Source organism: Cricetulus griseus, chromosome 5 (genome assembly GCF_003668045.3).
Source record: "Cricetulus griseus strain 17A/GY chromosome 5, alternate assembly CriGri-PICRH-1.0, whole genome shotgun sequence".
Taxonomy (NCBI): Eukaryota; Metazoa; Chordata; class Mammalia; order Rodentia; family Cricetidae; genus Cricetulus; species Cricetulus griseus.
The window spans coordinates 33170871-33194305 of record NC_048598.1 but is presented as its reverse complement, the minus strand read 5'-3'; the positions used below and the strand labels follow the sequence as shown (position 1 = coordinate 33194305).

Sequence of the window (23435 nt, the reverse complement as noted above, 5' to 3'; positions counted from 1 at the left end):
CTGAACTACTCTGAAAACTGAATTAGCATTTACAGATCAATGAGTATTGTCAATGTCACTGTGATGAACTTATCTTACATTTGCATATATGAAAGGATTTTACATATACTTAGTTTTAGCAAAAAGAATGAAAATAACAGAATTGACTATTCATATGGGTTAGGTTAAATAGCAAGGGGCAGACAATATTGAGAAGGGAGGGTGCAACCATATACTGAGAAGTCAGAGCTCCTGCACAAGAAAACCTCTTTATTTTCCCCTTCTTCCTCATTTGCTTTAAACTATTCTGTTTACCAAAAGAACCACTAGTCCTTTCAGGATTAATTTTGGAAACAAAGTCAAAATAAAAATGATAGACTTTGACATCACAGAGCTACTGAAGAGCTGGGGAGGTGGCAGGGATCACAGTCTTAAGGTTCCTTCCAAATAGATCCCTTGGGGAAGTCTCATTAACTTGCGCCTGACTAATTCATAATTATAACAGCGTTTTAAAGACAGGGGAAAGTATTTTTCAGCTTGTGAAGTAGAAATTCATGAGACAAAATAACAGAGGGAGGGAACGAGAGAAACTGGTAGATGCCTTGTGCTTTGGAAGGAAGCATATTCAAGTACAATTGAGGGAAACTTAGTTCCAGGCAAAGGACTTCTGCATCATGTTAAAAACAAATCTCCTCGGGAAATTTGGTTCCTGAAAGATCATGTCTTTCCAAGTGAAAATATAGATTTCCCCATTTTAAAGTCAAGGTATCACAAACCATTCTTGTGAAAGAGCAGATGAAGATAGTCATAAACAATTCCACTCACCCTTAAATAGGGTTTATGAAAAACAAAACACTGAGAAGAGTCTCAGTGGAGTCTTCTATTTGCAGCATCTTTGTTTTCATGGAACCACTATGTTCAATCTACTTTGAGGACCATTTTTTGCTCAGTATGAAGTTGGGATTAGCATGACAAAGGAAAGAAAAAGAGAGAAATCGAGAGAAGAAAATATGGAGACTTGAAAATGGCAACATATTCCTTGTTTGGAGAATCGTGTCCCACAATCTCAACAATGTAGAGAAGCTGGACTTTCAGGAAGTGACAGCAGATGGCAGAAGACTGTAGGCAGAGCCATTTTTGGGCATCAGGGCATGAACTATAGTATCAATACTAACAGTACACCCCACCCTGCCTCTCGTTATTGTCAGATCCCACTGCCTGGTTGGTCACCGTGTAAAAGACCCAGAATTTCCACCTGGGTATTTCATACTCTGGCCTGCTGTCTCCTACAGGAAACATGTTCTTGCAAAACTGAAATAGAATGTGTGTGTGTGTGTGTGTGTGTGTGTGTGTGTGTGTGTGTGTGTGAGAGAGAGAGAGAGAGAGAGAGAGAGAGAGAGAGAGAGAGCTTTTAAGAACTTGCTTACTTAATCAAAGGTGGTAACAGTAGGAAATATTGAAGAGGCACTGATTTTCTAGTTTTCCCAGCCCAGTTTGCAAAAGGACAAAAAAAAGGAGCCAATGATCCAGACTTTTACACACACACACACACACACACCCACACACACACACACACACACCATGAAACAATGTGGTTTTGTTCCATGGAGCTAAGTGATGTAAACTTTACAGAGCTGGAGGAGATTTTAAAAAGGTAAAATTTATATTAAATAAATTAAAATATCACTTCAACTTAAGATTTATATGATGAAACTGTGTCATATGTGTTATTATTTTTTGACTTTTATAAGAACACCACAAGATAAGTAGTATTTACTTCTCCTTGAAGGAAAATGCTCAGAGGCTCTGAGAGCAAACCACCTTCCTCTCTCTTTATGTCGGTTATTTCTTGGAGGCATTTCTCATCACAACCCCCAGACAACAGACATCATAGGAAACTGTTCCTTTAATAAAATGTATAGTATTCTAAACCTCAGGCATCATTTGCAAGAATAAAAACCAATTGGCCCTCTAGAGAAGGGTAAATAAACTATAGACATCTGAAAGCATGCTTCACTGTTGTTTAAAAGCAAAACAAAACAAATTCTGTCACAAAAAAGAAAAATAGTGTTATAAGGAAATATCTCTCTTTAAGTGATTTTTCTGCAGGTTTCATGATAAGGGGAGGAAATATAGAGACTGGGGTTTTTCATGGTTGAAAAAAACAGCCTATTTTCTGTTTGATGGGAAAACCATCCCAAGCAGACAGCTAGAGGGAAAAAGACTACTGGGAGTGTGGTAATACAGGTATTGTCACACAATCTGGAGTCAAGAACATTGCTTAACCCTGGTCTGCAAAGCAAGTTCTAGAATAGCCAGGACTGTTACATAGAGAAACCCAATCTTGAAGCCCCCCTCCCAAAAAATGAACACTGCTTAAACATTTTCTTCACTTCACTACTTGACAACTGTGAAATTTTGGATAGATTATCTAGCACTGCTTATGTATATGTAAAGTAGAGATAATAAAGTCTTTCCAAGCTTACTCATTTCTGAGGAGACTCAAATTATATATAGAAACGTATTTAAATATATAATCATATGTAACTGCATAGATATATAATCTGAATCATATGTTGTGTGTGTGTGTATGTGTGTGTAGTAGTAGTAGAAGTAGTAGTGGTGGATATACACAGGAGTTTGGAGTCAAAGTATTATTCAAATATAAGCGATCACTCTTGTTACAAAGAATGAAGCAGGATTGAGAAGAAATATATAATTTAGTTCCCCACTCTGTAGTCTCATTGGATGCAAAACTATTTGAAATGTGATAGACAGCAGTGATTTCCATGATGGAGAAAAGAGTTATTTACTAAACATATGAACTATACTCAAAATAGGTATTCCTGAGTTTTAATATTTATTCTGTAAGTATCCTATTTGTAAGTGTAATTACTTATTACACTTGAAGCATTCAGTGGGATATCTGGGATGTTTGTGATACACATCCTTATGCATTTCAAGGCATCCTAGTTTTTAGGCCTATCATTTTAATACACTGCCTAAGTAAGTCAAAAGGACACCCTAATTGTAGAGTGGATTCAGTACAGAACAACATCCAACCAGTCAGTTTGAGTTACAGGATTTTATTTAAAATATGGAGTTTTATCTAAGATGGTTGCTCGGGTTTATGAGGTATTTCTTCTTATTTATAAAGTTTAAATTTTGCACTCCTCTTGATTTCCTGGATGCCCCAAAATGAGAGACTTCAGGAGTTTATCAGCTGCTGAAACAGTCTCATTATAGGTGACTCCAGGGACAATACACCAATCATCTCATAATATTCATTATGACTCCATTGACTTTTTTTACTTACCTTTTACAATACAGTTCCAATTTCCTAAATACAGAGCATCCTTTTATGCTTTGCAAGCAACACTCCCTAATATTGCATCAATGGAAGAGCTGATAATCAATAAACGACCTGGGTAATGCCTCGATTTGCCCCCCCTGTAATATTTACTGTTAACTATTTAGTGATTGCTATCTATTTGGTTTTGATTTTATTTTGGTATGAAAGATGTTGATTTGGAGATCAGAAAAACATAGAATATTCTTTATTATGCTTTCAACTTGTGAAATTCTGACTCCTGCGTTATTTTGCTAAGAATAAATTATTCTTATAAGGTAAAGTAAATTAGTCTTACACACTTTTAAATTTTCTCAGTTCTTCCCTTCGGTTGTTGGGAGGAGCTAATTTACTTTATTTTGTTTTCCATAGCAACATGACACACATCTCAAGATTTCCCCTACTGCAACTGTGTCCACAACACTGTGATGGGACACATACCCCTCAATCAGAAAGAGCAGGGAAGTATCACAATAGGTGATAAGGAGTGGGCACAAGGAGAGGAAGCTTCCTTGCTTGGAAACTGATTGAGAAAGAGTACCAGGGACCAATCAATTTAAACTCTATTCATATGGTTCTCCTCTGATTCTGAGATGGCCCATGGAGATGTGTGTGATCTTCACTGAAGAATTAGAGACCCAGAACAATGAGCAGATTGTCTGAGGCTATACAGCTCATGACTAGCAGAATTCAGGAGTGTGGGTTCAACTTTATAAGAAACAAAAGCTTTTTCAAGGCTGGATAGATAGCTCAGCAATTAAGAATGTTTTCCACTCTTACAGAGGACCACAAGTCAGTTCACAGCACCCACACCAAACAGCTCACAACCACCTGTAAGTCTAGTTCTATGGGATCCAGTACTGTTCTCTGGGTCTGTTATGCATTCTTACACACCTAGCATACACACACACACACACACACACACACACACACACACACACACACACACACACATATATATATATATATATGTCTAATCTTTTAAAAATGATACATTTTTTAATGCCTAGACTACAGGGCTTCCCTGATTCTTCAATATCACATCTGGACAACTTATGTTCAAAACTAAGAATTTACTAACCGGACTATAATCATGGCAAGTACAATAAAAGGATGATACTGCCCAATATGCTGGCTTAAGGGGAGATGAATGTTCTGCATTTTCTTGGCCAGAGTTATCTCCACATTGACAGGGATGTGTTTATCCATAGCAGCAAGAAACTGCTCAAATTTGGCATGCGTGCTGAGAAAATATTTATTTCTCAAGCAGAAAGTGGCATTCTTACAGATCTTTATTCATACAACTAGTGCTATAAGATGCTTAAGAGTACCAGGCACTAAACAGGGCAGTAGGCACACAAATACGAACAAAATTCAACAGGTCCACCGTAAGTAAATAATGATCTGTCTAAAGGACTGATGAGGAAAGGGAGGTTTTGACAAGAGAGAGAGCAGTGGTTCTCTACTCTGGAAAGAGTCTGTGTCATAATAATATCCTGGTTGTCTTCTGGAGGACAGTGACACCAGACTCCTGGACAGATGGGTTAATTGCTGCCTCTCAGGCATTCCCAAAGAACTTCTGCCATAAGACAAACCATTCCTCACATTGCATTATACAATGTTTCTGAACTCCAAATCAGTATTTGTCACATCAAAATAAAATCAAAATCAAATGGCAATCTAGTAGTTAACACTGACTATCACATCGGGGCCCAAGCCAGTGAAGTAAAGAAGAAAGTAAGGAATGATTTAAATACAAAATATCTAGATCCATAATCCATGTCTTAGTGGATTTCTAGAAAGTGACTAGCAAGGATTTAATTGAACAGTATAATAAAACAGTCATATCCCAATTCCATCCTCATTCTAAGAAACTACAACTCATAATAAAATATTCTCCATTCAGCTCTTGATTTTTCTTTTCATATCTTTTGTTCATTTTACAAATAGCAATTGAACACTTAGCATTTTCTAAACACCACTTTGAGGAACCTAAGTAGTAACAATGGACCAAAGAGATAATATCTCTCAGTTTATTCTAATTGTAGAAATATACATGTAAAAAATATAATTTCTGTTAGTAATTTCCAAGGAGAAAAAATAAAGAAGGAAATGTACCCGAAAAGTGAGTTAAAATTTTAGACATAATAGCCAAAAGAGGTCTTCACAACATTTGAGCCTAATTGTGAAAGAAGTAGAGGTGGAAGCAGTGCAGACATCAGGGAGAGCATTGTGGGCAGAAGGAACCACTCCAAAAATGTCCTGAGATTCAGGCCATTGTATTCTCAGAAAATAGGCAAGAGGAGGCCATAGTTGAAAAGGTTGTGAACTAAGAAGACAGGGCCAGGAGAGTGAATGTGATTCTTGGAGAAAAAAAAAAAAGGATGTAGGTTTGAGTTCACAGGTTTTAGAAGAATCAGATGATGGCTGTAGAAATAGACGAGCATTCTAATGGGGATGCTATCTGGAGCAACTATACCCTGGGAGCTAGAGTGCTTAAAAACTAGGAGGAGTGTGTAACCCAAGGCGCAGAGGACAGTGGCCATGAAGATGGTGAAGAGTTTATTCTGTTGGCATTAGTCTCAACTGTGGTAGATTCTAGTGAGGAAAGATGGTTTCGAAGAGGCTCTGAGAGAGGAGAACAGCTATCCCCCACACAGACACTAAGACATGAAAAGTGAGAGAAAAAGAGACCATTGAGCCTTCTGGAAGGCTGTGATGTTAAAGGGGGACCAGCCTTCAAGTGGGAGAGAAAGTAAATGGAGTTCCCAGCGAAGAAGCCAGAGTTATAACAGATTTTGCTGATGAGTTTAAAAGAGCAGAGGACCCAGAGAAAGAATTCCAGGGGTTAGAAAGAGGGGGAGACATGGGAAAGTGAATCCTGCTCTCACCCTGTCTGCTACCCACCTTCTCCCCATGTACAGAGTATTGGGACCTTTTCTAATACGGCCTTCCTCCTTTAATCATCTTAGCTTTCCTCAGTTTATCCCAACATTTCCTGATTTGTTTTCATTATTCATTTTATTCCCTGCTGCTCCTGTCTTTGGGCCTTCTTCCTTCCTTCCTTCCTTCCTTCCTTTCTTTCTTTCTTTCTTTCTTTCTTTCTTTCTTTCTTTCTTTCTTTCCTTTTAAATGGCTTTCCCTCCTCCAGTCACTTTTCTCCTTTTCTTATTTTTGTTTGTCGTTGGTCATGGGAATCATTCACAGGGCTGTTTGATACCAGGACGTTTAGAGAACCTTTAAAATTCCTCCAGGGAATGTCCTGCCAGTTGAGTCTGGGTTGGCAGCCTCGCATCTACAACACACAAACCTGACCCTTTCCTCACCTGGACTTTGACAGGTTCCATCCAGTGCTCCAAAGTGTCAGTAGTCACATTCTCCGGCAGCATCACAGGGTCACTAGGGGGGACTACACATGTCGGGGAACACACTGCACCTGAAGGAATGGAGATTGATAGCAGAGACATAGACTTCCCAGATCACACTCTTTTTCAATGCTTGCTTAGTCTAAGTAGTCTACACTCTAGACTATGTCTTCATGGGAGTTGTAGTCAAGGCTGACTTCAGCCCCTTGTGAATCTATAGGGATACTGTTAAGTAAGGTGATTAAAAGGCAGTGTGGCAACTTAACTCCCCATTATCGCCACATGCCATCTCCTCTGCCTGGTCCAGTACATTCTCTCCTCAGAAATTGATATATGACTGAGTCATTCAACAATTAAAAGATTGTTTTCTGGTTTAGCAGACTGATACATCTCTAAATCAGGGCTCAGCTAGCTAAATTATATATTGATCAACTGATGCCTTTTAAGTATATTTAATATCGTTCTGATATCCCAATAATGTATATTGATAGCACCTGTTACCTTGTAGCTTAAATAGCTGGGGTGGAGGAAGTGGCATAGAGGTTATTGTATTACCTCAGGGACTATCCTATCCTCTCAGTTGGCATACCAAAGATCGTTACATGTACAACCAAGAAATTTATTTGAGTAAAAGAGAAAACAGCCAAAATAAGAAGCAGAGATTTTTGTTTCTCAAAGGAAAATCTTGTTCTGTTTGTTTACATGAGAGATCCAAGTGCCCCTTCATAGCTTGGTCAAATAACACTCATTCTTGGTGTTCTCTTTCCTACAAATTATGTAGTTTCTAACTTTCTTTCATTTTTCATTTTCTATATTTCTGTGTCTTTAGCTAAATAATCTCTTTAGCTACATTGTTTTTAAGAGACAGTATAGATGTCTCTTAAATATTTTATGTAGAAATCAGAATTTTTGAGGGTGAGAATCTGTTCATGAAACACCACTGAAGAGACACCTGAGATCGCTGATAATCCAGGTCTGTTTATACTACGATCAGCACAAGATGTCATAGTACAAATAATACTTGGAAAAAAGGTGAAGAATCAATTCAGAAATGACTGGGGTTTCCAATGAACACATGTTATGCACATTTATATCACATGGGTTAGACTCTCCTAAGAAATTTTCAGGCTGGGTGTAATTCATAATTTAGATGCAATCTTATAAGATTTCACACACATTACTAATCTTTTCTGTGATGCATAGGGCCAGTTTGAGCAAAGTTTAGTCAACCTTACTCTAAGTCAACTCTGGTACACACAACTTAAACCGCAATTATTTGAGTAAGCGCTTCTCCACACACTCTGGAACCCACTCCTCTGCAGAGAAAAGCTAAAGAGTTTCATCTGAAATAATCCCTCCTACCACAACAGAGGTACTGTAGGAGCCCAGCTTCACATGGTGCAGCTGTTCATTCCTTTTAGAGCTACAAAGCCAGCCACAGATACATGAACTCTCAGTTTTTCTCAAAGCAAAGTAGGTAACATGTTCAAGTCTTACCAATTCCATATCCCTGTCCACACTTGTACTCCACAAAATTCAGCTCTGAAGGGGGTGGTGGACATTCCCCTTGCAGGTTTTCACACAACTTGAACTCCTGGGTCCACAGCCCCTCTTTGGTGCAGAGGATGGGAGTCTAGAATACCAAAGATAAAGAACACCAGTGTTGTTATTCTGTTCATTTCATTGCAGGAAGGGGGAAAATGGTCTGACTAGTGACGATACACATTAACTTTTGGAACTTGGGCTAAACGATGCTTGAAACAATAAGTGGAGTTAAATATGGCAAAAGAAGGAGGAAGAAGAAAAGATGAAAAGGAAGGAAGAAAAAGAGGAAGGAATGAAAGGAGGATGAACAAACAGGACAACCCAAGACAATTTCTTGCTATTTCCATGTGAAGAAATCATGAATAATTTCTCCATTCATGAAACTTATCAGCACTATATTCTCCTTTAGCAATGAGAATATAATAAACTACTGAACAGAGCTGAATTTTCTGTGCTATTTTCAGAAAATTTTCACAGATGGTATTGTTTTACCCTAATTTATGCATATTATCACACCAATGCTGCTTCTGGCAAATGCTGAATTTTTTTTTCAAGGCAGGTTTTGTGTAGTGAAAGTAATAATTTTCCTAAAGATATGTTTTTGCCTCTCTACTGAAATGAACATGTTATCAATGTTTTAATCCTGTTTGATTCTGTTCCCTTTCCCCACATGTCTGCTGCCTAGTATAACTCTTGGTTTACCCCCCATCCACCACCACGACCACCACCACCAATCAATGTATATTCTACCTGGATGGAACACAGAGAAAATTAAGAACTATAAACCCCCAGGGGAGAAACACAGATGTATCAATAAGTCTGTCTTTGTCTGGCAAACTCCATGCTTTCTTAACTAGTCAGTTCACACAGGCATATCTGATGCCTTTGGATCCCATTTTGTGGCCCATTTTTTTCACTTTTGTTCTGTAGTATTATCTTGAATGTTGGACAATAAGTTAAAGTCATTCCAAGGGAGCAGTGACAGCCATTGATCTTTGCCTCCAAAGTCTATTTGACTTATTGTATGTGTCTGTGATATTTGAAAAGTGCTTAAAACAAAACTGAGTTTAGTCATACAATCATGATAAGACTGTGGTTTTTAGTTCAGACTTGTGCCAGAATCCTAGGGAGGGTAATAGTCAAATAGCCCTTTAATAATCATTGTTTTTGTTTGGGATTTTATTCTACTATAAAAGAAATTCACAAGTCCTTAATTCCTACTCAAGTTAGGTCAGTGAACCCATGAGAGTTGACTGCTTTGCCAAATCAGGATCCTAGACAATCTCGAAATGTACTCTGGTGCCCAACTCACTGATTTCTTCTACTTACCTCGAAGAAAACTAATTTAGGAAGGGAATGCTCCAAATCACTAACTCTCTTGGGAACTCTCTATGGAATAATGTCGGTGCCTCTCATTAGAACACAGTTGCATTAAGGTCCTGCCTGCTGGATTTCTTTCAGTTTTCTTCTCCCCAACATTCATGTCATAGCCACGATCATGCAAATGAGAGCACAGTCCCATCCAAATGAAGTTCATAAAATCTTCCTTACCCTTTCTGTTTCCTGGTTACAGTTGAGCACACACTGGCTGTCCAGCATGAAGCCATTGGTACATTCATACATGCCTTCAAAAACAGGAGAAGGAGGCTCACACACCACTGGGATGCAGCTCCTTTGTTCCCAGGTTCCATCATCCAGGCATTGTATCTTCAGGAACTTACTAATAAGACATGAAACCAATCAGCCCATCAGTGAAGACTGGATCCTCAGAAACATATGATAAAAATTAGCAAAGGGGGCCAGTGGCATTGCTCAGTGGATAAAGATGACAAGCCTGAGTTGAATCCCTGGAACCTACATGCTGAAAGGAGTGAACTGACTTCCAAAGTTGTCCTATGACTCCAACACATGCCATGTCTTGTCATATGTATGGGGTAGCATGCACACACACACACACACACACACACACACACACACACACACACACACAGAGAGAGAGAGAGAGAGAGAGAGAGAGAGAGAGAGAACAATTAGTCCTATTTCGGCAAATATCCCACTGTGGTCATTAAATTAAAACTAGTGATATGTGGGGGACTTCGAGAGCCCATCCCACTTGAAGGGATGCGCTCTGTCTCTGAACACATGGGGAGGGGCCTAGGCCCAGCACAGGAAGATTTGGTGGACTTGGTGGAGCCCCGGTTGGGGGCTCTACCCTGCCTGGGGAGTGGTGGGTGGATGGGGTGGGGGGTAGGTTGGAGGTGGGGGAGAAGGAATGGGGGTGAGGGGAGGGAGAGGGAGAGGGGAATTACATGTGAAACAAGCCTGTTCCCTAACTTGAATTAATAATAATAATAATAATAATAATAATAATAATAATGAGAAAAAAAACTAGTGATGTTTGTGGCAGTGGTGGTAGGAGGTCTTGTATATTTGACTTACTCCTCCTTAGAGAGTTGATAGCATAACAACTAGACGGTTTATAGACAAAGTCTCACATCTAAGCACATATACTTCAAAGCTCAGCATACACTCAGGGCACGAATCAGCTAGAACCTGAAGATCACCTGTTCTGTGGTGACACAGTTGCTGAAATTGCTCATAGTAGTTGCTTCTTTGAGGAGAAAGAGTTCAGCAGTGTATTGTTCTAAAACAGAGGTTCACCTGATCTTCAAAGGTCAGTCTCCTCACTGAGATCACTACTCTCTCTGCTTTGTTTGTTTACACGTTCATTTTCCCTTGGAAAGGGTTCATACCTTTCATCAGATCCATGAGCAGATATGACTCAATACTGTCCTGGAGAAATGGCCCCTCCATCTCAGGCCCAGACATGGCCTCTGACCAGAGACTGTGCTTGAGATGGATAGGAATCAAAGCACCAGAGTTCCTGTTACTGTGGATTCCAGTCCACTCCCCTCTGACTCATTGCAATCAGAAGGTGCTTTCCGGTTTGGCTGTTTTCACATACCCACTTCTGATTCACAAAACTCGTGGTTATAGATAAGCTTGTAATTCAAAATATAAATAATCCTTTGGCCACTGGCTCTCTCCACCATGTAGATGGTAGCTTTAAATTACCATCTGCTTTCTTTCTTTTGTGAGTGGGTGGGGAGGGGTGCTGTGGGTATGTGCACATGCATCTGTTTTAAGACAGCTGGCCTCTGAGCATTTGAGGGTGACCCTGAACTCATGGGTCCTCTTACCAACACTTCCTACTGCCTGGGGTTACAGGCATGTGCTACATGCCCAGAACATTAAAAAGACATTTTTCTAGTGTCATGATCTTATTTTAACATTAAGATATGTGCACCAATGGGCGATGATGGCGCACGCCTTTAATCCCAGCATTCGGGAGGCAAAGGCAGGTGGATCTCTGTGAGTTCAAGGCCAGCCTGATCTACAGAGTGAGTGCCAAGACAGGCCCCAAAGCTACACAGAGAAACCCTGTCTCAAAAAACCAAAAAAGAAAAGAGAAAGATATGTGCACCATTCCACATACACTTTTAACCAACAATCATGAAATGCTTTCTGTGTGCCTGCAATGCTCTTCTATTTTTTTATCATACATGGATCACCCTGTTATATGCAGAAATAAGTTTTCCCCACTGGATTGGAAACTTACAGAAGGCAGCAGCTGTGTCATTTTCTTTTTTTTTCAATTTTTGGGAAGCAGTATTTATCTTACTTGGAACCAAATAAATACTGATTTCTAAATCACCGAATTGCAATGAACAACATCAGGTACAGTGCAAGACATATAATAAACAAATCTTGGACTCATTATAACTCTCAGAATAAAATTCTGCTTTTAACCCCACTTCATAGATAAAGGATCCCTTCCCCAGGATCTTAGGTCACAGAATGCATTTGCTTTCAAACAATTTGAATAACATATTCTAACATGATCTCTTTAGAAGGCTTTGTGCTGCACAAGGATCTCACTAGCATAGGTTAGCTGTGTTCATTGTGGAACTCCATGCAAATGAAAGAGCATGCTATGTATTATTTAATTATTTAGTATGTGGATTCTTTCCCACAAAGATGATACTTGAGGATGGCTTCCAAAATTGTTTTCTAGCAAAGGGTTTGCAGTGCATTTTACTGTAATGATGCTCCTTTGAAACTCCCTTAAATTCCTTTGCTCTGCAGAGTTTAAATCCTCCAGGGGAATTCCCCCAAAACACACAGTTGAGACCCTTCCTATACCTCTGGTGATTGACATTTCCCAAATGGAGAGAGCCAGCAACTCCAATGACACAAGGACAGAATCAAAGCTGTACCACCCTTGCCTGACAGCATGGCTGCAAAGGAAAACCTGTGCTTGGCCAGGATGATAATATGCTTATTTCATGTGGTATTTTTCTCTGAATTGCTTGAAATGCTCCAACCATGGAAACAGTCTCTCCTTTCCTTGCCCAGAGTGAGGAAGCATTCAAGAATGTATGTTTCCTTGCCAGTTTAATAACCTCAGAGGTGAGAGTAGACAGACTAAATTTGGATTGGGAAGACTGAGTTTGGGTGTTTGGGGTTGTACCCACACAATGTGACAGGAACTGTGTTACAAAGCAGTTTCAACAAGAGACAGGACTGATGCATGGTATCAAGAAAAGAAGCACAGTTGAGAGTGAGGTCCCTGGACTGGGTATCTATGAGGGGAGGCTGGGAGCATCCTTGTTTCCTAGGCAACTGGGGTCCTTTCCTAACAGTCCTTTCCTACACTTCTCCTGATTTCATGAATTCCTCATGCTTTCCTTTGCAAAGAAGATAGTTTTACATGGCTGTATTAGTTCCCTTTTCTCATTGCTGTAAGAACCTGACAAACACCAACTTAAAGGAGGAAGAGTTTGACTCTCAGTTCAGAGGAGCATAGTCCATCATGTCAGGGAAGGCATGGACATGGGACCAACACTGTCCATGGTGCATACATTGCCAAAGATCAGGAAGCAGTGAAAGGGGAATGCTGACTATTAGCTGGCTTTTCCTTTTCCTCTTTCTATTCAGTCCCAGCCTCCATCCCGTGGGATGGTGACATTCACATTCGGGGATTGTCTTTCCCTCAGTCCTTTCCTCAGTCAAACTCCTTTGAAAATACTTGCACATCTATGCAAAGCTGTGCCTCATTAATGCCCCACATGTTTCTTAGTCCAACCATGTAGACCACAGAAGTGAACCATTACAATAGCTATCTCCCGGGTTTCTGTTTTTTTGTTTTTTAGGTCCTGTACCTCTCCATCAGATGACACTATTTAGGCCCCAACTCTAGACTGCTTCCAAAGCATTCGACAGGTTCCCCATGGCCCAGTAGTGTGGGGTGCTCCAATCTGAAGACCACACTTAGATGTGGATACATAGTTAATGGTCCGAGTCTTCAGAGTCATGGTATAGAGCTTCTGTGCCTTCTGGCCCGTTTGTTACATTCCAAAGACACCATGATTATATCAGAAAATAAGAATGCCTTGGATTAGTGCTAGTTCCATGCAACTTGGCTTTTTCCTGAGGCTTAAATTATTCCACCCACTCTAAATTATTCAGTTATTATTGTGGGCAAAATGATGGCTCCTTCTCCAACTCCCCAGTTTGTGGTAAAACTTTAATCCTTAGTGTGATTTCATTAAGAGGGAGGGCATTAGAGGGATAATCAAGTCATAAAATGAGATGGGACTAGTGCCCTTAGGCAAAGAGACACAAAAGCTTGTGTGCCTTGTCTACACTCTTCCCTGAGAGGACACAGCAGAAAGGAGAGCATTTGCATACAGGGAAACATGTCTTCAGAGAAGACATCTACCAATGCCGTCATCAAGAACTTCGAGGCATGAGTGCCGACTGTTTAAGCTACTCTGTCTACTATACCGTTACTGCCACTCCTGAGACAGGCACATCTGCAGTGTGATCTGTGCAAATCTCCCTCTTGTGATAGCTGCATCCGTGTGTCTCCTGATTTGGGAATGTTACAGACTGACCTCTCACTCTTGTAGGACTATTCATGAAAAAAAAAAGAAAAGGCTTTCCTCCTAATGGCCCACTTCCTTTAGACAATATGTGTAAACAAGGAGCCAAGAAACTCTTTGAAGCCGTGTTATGAATGGATTTGCAGTTCAAGAAATGATGGCAGTAGGCACTGAACCCAAACCATACAGACAGGTCCTTCCCAAGACAGGGTACCAGACGTCCTGGAAAGGCATTTCACTACCTGTTTCATAACACATTCTACTCAGACCTATCCACTCCTTGTACTTTCTTCATCCCAGTGGGGTACAGGAAGTTAAAGGTGTTGCCTTTTATAGGAAACTAATACTAGTGACCAAGTAAGTGACTTTCCCAATTTCATATAGTAAGAAAGTCACCAGCTAAAGCCAGATTAGATTCTGAAGTTTTCAAGATATAATACAACACCCCAACCATCAGACAAATGGGTTTCAGTTGAAATCTGTAGAGTAACTTACCATGATCAACTAAGACTTCTCTGAAAACCTAGATTGTCCGGCCGACTGAACCAAACATCCTGGAACTGGCCTAAGACAGTGTCTTCCTTCTCTCTTCACTCTCCCTCTTGCTTGCATTCCTTTATTTCCTGCAGTGCTTTGGATCAAACCTGGAGCCTTCTGTATGCCCAGCAATTGCTCTATCATTGATCTACATCTCCAAACCTGAACTCTATATTTTAAAAATCTGCCCATATTTATTTTTTATATGCAGTGAGGTTGGCAAAGGCATACAATTTCTTCTCTTTCCCATGCTAGTAGAAATATGCCATAAATACAGGGAAAAGAGAGTAAGATCATCCACCTAAGAATCCTGCAGCCCTCCCATCTGGTCTCAGCTGAGCATTCAGCCCTTTGATTAGAGTTGTTAGCCGAATGATCTTGCTCTCTATCCCTTATTTTGTAAATGACATCATGAGGAGTTGGGGTTAGGCTAAGGTTCATATTTATTTTCTTTTTAACTTCTCCAGACAAATCGCCACAATTTCCAAGTTGAAAGGTGCCTTTTCCCAATTTCCAGAGCTTGTGGTACCCACCTACTGTTGAAACCCCAGCTGTGCCTTTTCTCCTCCTCACATCTCTGCCAGAAATAAAGAGCTTGTAATCAAAACTTGGCTGCATGTTTGATTGATGTTGCTCGAGGCACACACGAGTCTACCCCATTTTTCTATCACCACTGAAGGCTTTTCAAAAGTCATATTTATGTTCCCTTGGAGAAAAATAAGAGTACTGTTTCTGGGTCCAAGAGAATTATCATGTCTTTGCCAAGCAAGGGCATCTGGTGTCTACAGTGGGGAGTCCCTCAGCAATAATAATATTAACAGGAAAAGATGCTGAAGAGTGAAGAGCTAGTATCTGTAGATGGTATGGACTCTTATTCCTTAGTTCTTGTTTTCCACATCTCTGCATGTACTTCCCCTCAGATAGCCTCAGCATAATGAATGACATCACCGTTTACTTTGTTGCTCCAACTTGAAACACAGGAGACATCATTGGTTGCACTCTCTCAATCTTCTATTTTCCCCAACCCCATCTGGTCTCACACAATCCATCAGCAAACCCTGTGAGTTCCTCCTTGCAGGTATTCCTGGAGCTTGTCCCAGTACCTCAGCATCTCTGTAGACCCAAAGATTTTACTTTTACAAAGCCATTCTCCTACTTTCCAGCTAGATGGTCCCCTTGTCTATACCCTTCCATACCCAGTCAGCAAGTACTAATTAGAGGAAATTTTCATAAATATGAATAAATCACATTGTATCATTTCCTGTGTAGAGCATTTCATTTGTACCTGGCTACAAAACAAAATATTTAAATTAATTAAAGTCTGAATGCTTCACATTAGACTGTAAGGTCCTGTATTACGCATCTCCATTTTCTTTGATACCATTCACCACGCAGTCATGTTTTTAAATGCACTTCACCTAATCTGGGATGAGAATTGCAAGTGCAGCATACGATCGTCCCTGTCACAGGGACTCGGATGCCATTCTTCTACTTGTGGTGCTGTGGTTTTAACTGGATCCATCTCTTTCTTCCTATATATGAATAATTTCTATCACCCAGAGAGCCGTTTGTCACCTTAAGAGCCAGCATCCTTGTTGCCTTCACAGAGTGCATACTCTGTAATTATCTTGCTATTTTTCTATTTGTTTAATATTATTATTGCCTCTGTTATGCCTGTTTACTCCCACCAGAGCCTTATTTACCATGATATCTTCAGTAGCCAGTATTACATATGGTTCATATTATGTGCAAATAGGTTTTTATTCAGTGGGTGTGTGAATATTTACTTTATAACTGAGACACCATTAGAAATTCTACTCATTTACTTGGTGTCATCACACTGATCAATGTATTGCAATGACCTGACACTAATGTCCATATTGCAATATGGAAGTACCTGTGGTCCTGCAAAAGAACAGATAAAGGAACTATTTCTTTGCTTGTGTACTGGTCATTGACCTATGCTAAGTGGGAAATGTAGGTGGAAAAGGCAATCACATTGTTTCTATTACAGGTAAGTAACCCAAAGCATTAATTGGTTAAGTGTTTTGCATGACACATGTTCAACTTCAAAACTGAATTACATAGACTAAACTTTCTCTTCGGGATACTCTGGGTCTTTACTACTCACAGCGTGGTTCCTAGAACAGCAGTATTACAATTAGAATTGGGGAGCTTGTTAGTAATAATCCAAGGGTATATCTTTGATTGGCTCAATAAGGATCCAAAGTTCTCCAAGCTATTCCCATGCATTTTAAAGTTGGAGGAGTGAAGATCAAGGCCATTTTAAGAGAAACAGTTTTCCTCCCTACCCTACCCCCCCAAAAAATATCATAGCAATTCCAAACTCCACACCAGTTTTCATTTTAACAAACTGCAGGCCTGACTTCTCAAGCCAATATCCTACAAGTGGAGCAGGCAGACTTTGGTTGTTACCAGTCCACAGATGATCATAGTTACTCTGCACTGTTTAATATCAGACCTCCAGATGTCCTGTCCCAGACAAGAAAGAAAATCAGCACTCCACTCAGATGTATTGGCTTTAGCAAGAGTTTCTTCTCTGAGTAAGAAATAAATGAAAGGGTCTCTTATAAATTACTCCCAGGTAAAGTGGAACCTCTGTCAGTACGAAGAGCCTGCTAATGCCTAGATGTGTATGAACTCTTTATTCTGTGTCAGTGCCTGACTCTGTGCTCCTATCTTTGGATACTCTGTAGGAAATAGCATAGGTCCCCAGGGTGGTAGGTGCAGGAACACTCTCTGCCTGGGCTTGAGTTCTTCAGGCTTGTAGTTACTTCTCCATCCTTTCTCACAATTCACCCACAGCATTTCTAATTTTAAGTTCAATGGTACTTAATCTCTTTTGTTATGTTTCTGGCCCACTTTATTATATCTGATGGAATTTTTCATATAGAGCATGTTTGGATTACTTCCTCAAACCTGATATGTCTCATGCAACTTAAATCCAAATGCACACAATTATCACAGTTATTTAGAATCCTAATATCTGTTCCCATAGGTCACATTTGAAGAACTAGAAACCACACCAAAAGCAAGGATTAATGGGACCTAAAGCATGAAAACATTTAGACCTTTGGTCTTTACCATTTTTGGATCATCTACCTGTATTCCACTTTCACATACATTGCACAATTATTTATTGAGCATCTAATACATATATGTTTGTAACATTGGGTCCCACAGCTTGGGAGACGAACATAATTATGGTAATAATGCTAGAAAACTAAATTACAGGAGCCCTGTCTTGTTCACTGTTAAATTGTTGTGAAGAGACACCATGACCAACACAACTCTTACAAAAGGAATTTAAGGGGGCTTGCTTATAATTTCTTAGGTTTAGTCCATTATCATCATGATAGGGAGCATGGCAGAATTCAGGCAGACATTGGAGCAGTATCTGAGACTTTTACATTCTGGTCCACAGGCAGAGAGAGAATGAGAGAGAGAGAGAGAGAGAGAGAGAGAGAGAGAGAGAGAGAGAGAGAGAGACTAGACCTTGTGTGGGCTTTTGAAACCTCAAAGCCCACCTCCAGTGACACACTTCCTTCAACAAAGCTACACGTCCTAATCCTCCAAATCCTGTAACAGAGATCCACTCCCTAATGACTAAGCATATAAATATGTGAGCCTATGGGGGCCATTCTTATTCAAACTAATAGCCCTAAGATGGAGCTACCAGGAGGCATGAAACATATAAGGAAAGGAATGCTTTGAGGTAGGTTTGATTGGTTGAGAAAGAGAAGGATAGGTAGATTAAAGGAACAAGCATGTAAGATCCAAGAAATACTGAAGGAGAGAATCTACATCACTGTTTTACCAAACCAGCGCAATCCCCAACAACAATATGTAAACAGATAAGGGTAGTCTTCACCCATCATCAAGGAAGCTTCCTTCACAACAAATGGAGACCACTACAGAAAACCACAACCAATGAAAATACAGAGATGTATAGCACACTATCCCACCCCTAATCTTTAGAAAAAAATGCAGAAGAGAGAATGAAAAGATTATAAGAGCCAGAGGAACGGGGAATTTGCTGTGAGATTGTGTCTCCTAGTAATATCAGAAACTACACCTATAAAGTCTCGCCAGCATGACTCCTCAAATGTGAGTTGAACAAGAGCATGCCAAATGAAACAGAGAGAAGCCCATGAGGCAGCAACTCTACACAAAGAATTGTAGGCAATGGAGGAAGGCTGGAAATGGGAAAGCTGGCCTTCCCTAGGGAAGAGCAAGAGCACATAAATTAGTGGCCCAGTGCCAAATGGTCAGTCCTTAAAACATAGCATTATAGGGACTGATCAGGATCTATTCAGGGTGTGTGTGTGTGTGTGTGTGTGTGTGTGTGTGTGTGTGTGTGTGCATGCAATAACAATTTGTGAGAAAAGAAGTCATAAATTTGAAAAAGAGTAGTGAGGAGTATATAGGAGTATTTGGAGGGAGGAAAGGGAAGAAGAAATGTAATTAAATTATTCCAAAGTAAAAAAATTCCAGAAGTATAAAAATGAATAGTCGGTGATCTTGGCTAGTTTCTCTCTCTCTCTCTCTCTCTCTCTCTCTCTCTCTCTCTCTCTCTCTCCATACATACATACATACATCATACATACATACACATAGATATAGCTAAGTATCTTTCTCTTTCCCTCCTGTAGTAGGGAGGAGTCAGCTAATGGGGAAAGCCTGGCATGAGTCCAACAAGACAATCTTTTTTTAGAAAAGATAAAAAAATATTGTATATACTCATTTTAGAGGATAGTTCATCTCATTTGTTACAAATTACATTCCCATCTTCAAAAGTTTCAGCACAAAATATTTTTTAGACTCTTGCCGGTATCTCTACAGCCCTGCTTCTGCCAGTCTATCTGTCCAACTACAGACAGGGCTGTAATGAGGAAGTACTTTCAGTACATGCCCACATGCCTGGGGCTTCACCTAATGAACCACTTTCTGTCACTCTTGCTCCTCCAAAAAGCAAAGGGCTTTCTACAATCCTTTGTCTAGAAGCCATAGCCACAATAAGATCCGTGTTACTGATGTGTAACTAGAGCTTCTAGGAAGCCATGGGTACCTGTGGATTAGAAAGTGCACAGAAAAGCCTAGGCATGCCATTCTCCTGGTGTGTCATGCCTTGATGTGGATGAGAGAAGTAAGATAGTTAGCTCCCTCTAGGTCAGATACTTCCATGTAAAAAGCAAAAGTTGGAATGCATTGAGACAGGAGACAATTTCCTGAACAGAACAGCAATAGCACAAACGCTAAGACTGACAATTAATAAATGGGACCTCATGAAACTGAAAAATTCTGTAAGGCAAAGATACTGTCAATAGGACAAAACAGCAGTCTACAGAATGGTTTTACTAATTCCATATCTGACAGAGGGCTAATATCCAAAATATGTAAAGAGCTCAAGAAAATAGACATCAACAAACCAAGTAATCCAATTTTAAAAGTGGGGAATAGATCTAAACAGAGAATTCTCAACAGAGGACTCTTCAGTGAATGAGAAACACTAAAGAAATGTTCAACATCCTCAGCCATCAGGGAAATGAAAATAAAAATGACTTTGAGATTCTATCTTATACTTGTCAGAATGGCTAAAATTAAAAACACAAGTGACAGCTCAAGCTGGTGAGGACGTGGAGCAAAGGGAACACTTCTCCATTGCTGGTGGGAGTCCAAACGTGTACAGCCACTTTGGAAATCAATATGAGGGTTCCTCAGAAAATTGGGACTTGATCTACCTCAAGACCCAGCTATACCCCTCCTGGGAATATACTCAAAGGATGCTATATCCTACCAAAAGACACTTGCTCAACTATGTTCATAGCAGCTTTATTCATAATAACCAGAAACTGGAAACAACCTAGATGCCCCTTAACCAAATAATAAATAAAGAAAATGTGGTATATTCACACAATTACTCAGCTGTTAAAAGAAAAAATAAAAGACAGACAAGAATCAGTGGTGCACACCTTTAATCCAAGCACTCGGGAGGCAGAGGCAGGAAGATTGCTGTGAGTTCGAGGCCAGTCTGGTCTAAAGAGTGAGTTCCAATAAAGCCTCCAAAGCTACAGAGAAACCCTGTCTCGAAAAATCCAAAACAAAACAAAACAAAACAAAAAGACATAATGAAATTTGAAGGCAAATGGATGGAACTAGAAAAAAATCATCCCAATTGAGGTAACCCAGTCCCAGTTATGTACTCATTTATAAGTGGATATTAGCAGATAAGTAAAGGATAATCATGCTATAATCCACAGACACAGAGAGGCTAAGTAACAAGAGGAACTCAAGAGGGGACTCTTGATCTACCTGGGAGGGGGAAATAGAATATATTTCACAGCTAGACTGGGGGAAGTTGGGGATGGAAACAGGAAGGTTGGGGGAGGAGGGAGAGAGTACTGGAAGAGTAAGCTGGAATTTGGGGATGGGCATTTTGGGGGTAATGTGGAAACTAGTGCAGTGGAAACTCCCTAGAATCTATGAGTTTGACCCTAGCAAAGACTCCTAGTAATGTGGTCTATGGAGCCTGAAATAGCCATTTTCTGCAACCAGCAAGGTTTCCAGTGGAGGGATTGGGGCATCAGCCCAGCCACAAAACATTTAACCTACAATTTGTCCTGTCTGCAAGATGTGCTGGGGTAATGGCAGCACAGAACTTATGGGAGTGGCCAACCAATGACTGGTACAACTTGAGGCCCATGCAACAAGAGACAGCCCATGCCTGACACTGCCTGGATGGCCAGGAACCAAAGACTGGATGACCCAGAGACCTAGGATAGAACCAAACATGATTGGTATAAATAAATAAATAAATAAATAAATAAATAAATAAATAAATGCAGTGAAATGATTCTTGATGATATTCTGCTGTACTCATAGACTAGAGCCTAGCCCAATTATCATCAGAGAGACTTCATCCAGCAACTGTGGAGAACAGATGCAGAGACCCACAACCAAACATTAGGTGGAACCAAGGAAGAAGGGGAGGAATAGCATAGGAGTTAGAGAGGTCAAGGACACCATAAGAACATGGTCCACAGAATCTACTACTGGGCTAGGTCCTCTTCTTATACATTATGTTTGTGCAGCAGGGTTTCCTGGTGGGACTCCTGGCAGTGGGAATGGGGATATCTCTGACTTTTTTGACTTCTCTTGGGATGCTTTTCCTCCAACTGGCTTGCCTCATCCACCCGTGATATGAGGGCATATGTTTAGTCTTATTGTAACTTGTTATGCCATATTCAATTGATACCCCTGGGAGGCCTGCTCCTTTTTTAAGGGAAACAGAGGAGGAGTGGATCTGGGGAAGATGGGGAGAGGGACTGGGAAGAGTCAAGGGAGGTTAAAATGGTTGGGTGTAATATATGAGGAGAAGAATTTTTTTAAGGCAAGAGTTGGTTGAACAGTTCAGTCACAGTGACCGACCTCCAGGATATATTTAATGGCTGCACTGGATAATCGTTGTCATGAAATGTGACAGAATGACTCAAAACAGAGGCTGTAGAAGCAAATGACCAATATTAAGACTGCAGCTTTGGCTCTTAATAAGCCTCTAACTTGAAATAAGTTACTTTGTCTCTCTTGTTCTCAGTTTTCCTATTTGAAAAATGGAGATGACCAAACATTTCTCATATTATTATAAGAAGCCACAAAACACAATGAATAGTATCTGCTCACTATGGCCAAAATGACTAGCAAGTCCTGATGACCTAAGTGTGTGTATATGTGTGGGATGTTGACATTCCACTCACTATTCTAACCATATTTAATTCTTCATATTACTGTCCCACCCAGAATCCCCCAGGGGACCATTCATGAATCAGTCTGGCCTGCCCTGACCCATTGTTAAAGAACAAGGCAAGGTCACTACCAAGATGTTCACCCACCCAGCTAAAGTAAGAGTTAGGAAAGCCAGAAACACAGTCAGGACAAGCCAAAGGCAGACAAGAAACAACATTGGGGTATGAAGTTGCATGTTGCTAAAAGTCTTTCTGCATTATCTGTTAAAAGTAAACATTGTTTGCATTTATTTATTTGATTAATAGAGAAATTGACAGTTGATACAGAGCAGCAAACTTTACAGTAAGATGCTCCATTGCTTGGGACTGAAGGTCACAGGGACATTTATGAGTCCAGCAAGTGTTTTTCTAAGTAAAGGCCTGCACGCCAACTGCCAGCCCTGTAAAGCCTGAGGCAGGAGTTGGCCTGTGCCCAGGTGTGTATTGGAGTGGCCAAAGCTTGCAGAGGTTCAGTCACTTTGAAGCCAAAAGAAGCTGTAATAAATTAGTTTAAGGCTCACATGATACTACAATGGCAAGAGAATTGAGGACTCCAAGGATAAACTTTGAATGTATTTACTATAAACACTAATTATAAAGCCAGACAGAGTCTTAATGGAAAGAAAACAAATTTCTATGTCTTGCAGATGCCTGAGTGTACAGAGAAATTACAGTGATGTTCTTACTTGGAGAAGTTACAGACAGCAAACACACACACACACACACACACACACACACACACACACACACACACACACACACACACACACACACAAACACACTGCTATAACCTAATCATGCATATAGGCAATGTTATGACATAGTGTTTATACATCAGATAGATTACTGTTTTTAAAAGTTATAAATCTACTATTTTTAAAAGTTATAAATCTAGTATATTTAAGGAATTTTA

General features: G+C 40.1%; 1 protein-coding gene across 1 annotated transcript in view; it reads right to left on the bottom strand.

The window, feature by feature from the left end:
- Window positions 1-23435, bottom strand: part of Pappa2 (pappalysin 2) — a 229470-nt gene that overhangs the window by 45150 nt on the left and 160885 nt on the right. Inside the window, exons 17-19 of the mRNA XM_027417273.2 lie at window positions 9790-9958; window positions 8191-8326; window positions 6655-6764 (exon numbers count right to left, since the gene is read on the bottom strand). Coding sequence (XP_027273074.1) covers window positions 6655-6764; window positions 8191-8326; window positions 9790-9958 — 415 coding nt within the window. The remainder of the gene's footprint in view (window positions 1-6654; window positions 6765-8190; window positions 8327-9789; window positions 9959-23435) is intronic.